The sequence below is a fragment of the Branchiostoma floridae genome, chromosome 10, assembly GCF_000003815.2.
Source record: "Branchiostoma floridae strain S238N-H82 chromosome 10, Bfl_VNyyK, whole genome shotgun sequence".
NCBI classification, from domain to species: Eukaryota; Metazoa; Chordata; class Leptocardii; order Amphioxiformes; family Branchiostomatidae; genus Branchiostoma; species Branchiostoma floridae.
In genome coordinates this window covers 14,952,556-14,955,007 of record NC_049988.1, presented here as the reverse complement: position 1 = coordinate 14,955,007, position 2,452 = coordinate 14,952,556, and the positions used below count along the sequence as shown (strand labels likewise).

At 43.6% G+C, this 2,452-nt stretch overlaps 1 protein-coding gene across 1 annotated transcript in view; it reads right to left on the bottom strand.

Annotated features, from left to right (window-relative positions):
* LOC118424834 (integrin alpha-8-like) overlaps window positions 1-1,792 on the bottom strand; it is an 8,052-nt gene extending 6,260 nt beyond the window's left edge. Inside the window, exons 1-4 of the mRNA XM_035833634.1 lie at window positions 1,691-1,792; window positions 1,135-1,249; window positions 740-842; window positions 333-430 (exon numbers count right to left, since the gene is read on the bottom strand). Of these exons, the coding sequence (XP_035689527.1) occupies window positions 333-430; window positions 740-842; window positions 1,135-1,249; window positions 1,691-1,776 (402 nt within the window). The 5' untranslated portion in view covers window positions 1,777-1,792. The remainder of the gene's footprint in view (window positions 1-332; window positions 431-739; window positions 843-1,134; window positions 1,250-1,690) is intronic.
* Window positions 1,793-2,452: the final 660 nt, after the last annotated feature.

The window sequence follows — 2,452 nt, the reverse complement described above, 5'->3', positions numbered from 1 at the left end:
TACCTGCATACTCTCCAAACAGAGGAGGAGTCGCGTAGATATAGTAGTAGTCGGAAAAATTTCACCGCTCCCCTCCAGTCAAGACTACTATATCTGCGCGACTCAACCTCTGCTTGGAGAGTATACCTGTAGTCACCGGCACAAATAGACAGACAGACAGACAAGCCGGAAAAATACTACAATTCTTTAGGATGAAGCATTGTTTGTTTGTTTGTCTGGGAAGAAATAAAATGTAAAGAAAGATTAGTTTGGTTGCAAATATAGATTTAATGTTAAACAATTTTTTCCTCTGTATTAGATAGGATATTTCCTAATATAAAAAGACTGTTCACCTGTGAGTATTCCGTCCTTAAGCCGTACGGAGATCCGTTAAAGATGTAGATAGCGCCGTCAGAGTTCTCCCCACCGTACGGAGCCGAAATCGCGACATCTATGGTAAACATGTGACCATGTGAGGGTAATGACATATTTCATACGTTACCAAATCTTCCAGTAATGTACATAGAAACATCAGAAAGGTCTGTAGACAAGTACTTTGTTTTCGTTATTCTTTATTCCTTATGGTATCTGTGTCTTTCCTTACAGTTAGCCTTTGGTCATGTATTTGTTGGGTTAAACCACACAAGTAGTTCAAGGCGTTAGGACCATTGTTTTATGCCGGCATAAAACAATGGTCCTAACGCCTTAAACTACTAGAATAAGACTAACGTCGACAAACACATTGAATTTCAAACTCTACCGTTATAACCGTCCTTGCTGATATCGCCTAGTCCAACCATTGACAGCCCGAACCTTTCCCCAGCACCCTCACCGATCAGTGTGGGGGCAATGTTAAACCGAACCTGTCGGACACAAATGGAGACTAATGAAATCAGTCATTTATCTGCCAAATTAACAAACTAGGACGATGAGAATACATTGCTCCTTTTCATTTTACCACATTTTTTCTTGTACAACGTGAAACCATAAACACTGAAATCTGCAAGAAGGTCAACTTCAGATGTACAAAGAATCGCAAAGAACCTGTTTGTCTTGTTACAACAAAATTACATCAAACTTTAAGGTTACAGCAAAGACAAAGTTACAACAGTCTGCAACATGCAAAACTTAAGAAATGCGTGGCCCATGACTCACCCTGGATCCGTATGACCTGAGCTGGTGGAAGATGTAGACCCTCCCGCGTTCCCAGCCGTTCTCAGGCAGTTCCTTATCTGTCCACATGGGTGCTCCAACCAGCACGTCGTCTACACTAAACAGTGCACGCAAGTCTTTAAATCGTAACATGAATCTAAAGATGTCCCTGGTGAACACCGACAATTCACATTTTGTGTGCATGCCCTCTGTAGATTTTATTTCGACCATAAAATAACAAAACATCTGGGATGCTTTCATTGCTTCCAACATATTGTACAAATCCTACGTTTATTAGCATACATAATTAGATGATAAAAGTTTAGCAGTCATAAATTTTAGCAGTCATACGCTCGTAAATGCTACAACTAAGACTTGGTCTATATAACAGGCTTAAGTGAGACAATGTGTTCAGATGTTTTAAGGGCAGTCTATAAACAACGGTATTTTACATGGTATACCCATGACTTTGACCAAACAACATGGCGGACGCTGCATGACGTCATAGTCACGTGACTCCCAACACCATATAAGGCGTGTCGCGGATTCTAAGACTCACCCGTCCCCGTTGACGTCCTGCACGCACACGGAGTAGCCGAAGTACGACCCCATCTGCTCTCCCGCCAGGGTCGCCAGCTCACGCATCTGGGCGTCTAGGATAACCACCTAGGGCGGGGAATAAATGTTTTCACTGACGTGACCATGACGTAATTATTGGCCACCACGCTGAATGGTTAAATCTGGTAGTTTCCAGATGAGCAAACGCATTATACACGGAGTACGACCCCATCTGCTCTCCCGCCAGGGTGGCCAGCTCGCGCATCTGGGCGTCTAGGATAACCACCTGAAAGGGGACGGCATGTTTGCACTTACTAATGAAGTATGTATTGGCGCCGCCATGTTGGAGATTTAAACCTGGCAGATGCCAGAGGGGCAAAAACTAGCCTCCTTCGCAGACTTCGAGCGGAGTTTGCTTTTATTTCATGGGGGGGGGGGGGGGGGGGGTCCGCCCTTGTTCCCTGGCTAGGTTCTCTTATGTCAAGAAAAGGAGTTTTCCCAAGAAAGGAGTTTGAGGCTTTTACTTTTACTTTTTTGGGAACCCCATTTGGGTGAAAACATTTACGGGACAAATCTAAATCGCGAAACAACGCCCCTCTCCCCTACTAAAAAAAAGATTTAATACCTTTATTTCCAAAATTTTACACCCCCGGCTAAGTACCGGGAAATAAAAACAGAACCCCTCCAAGTCTGCGACGGAAACTAGGCCAAAACCCTATAGACGTACTACCCCTATGATGACCTTTATATGGGAAACTACCAT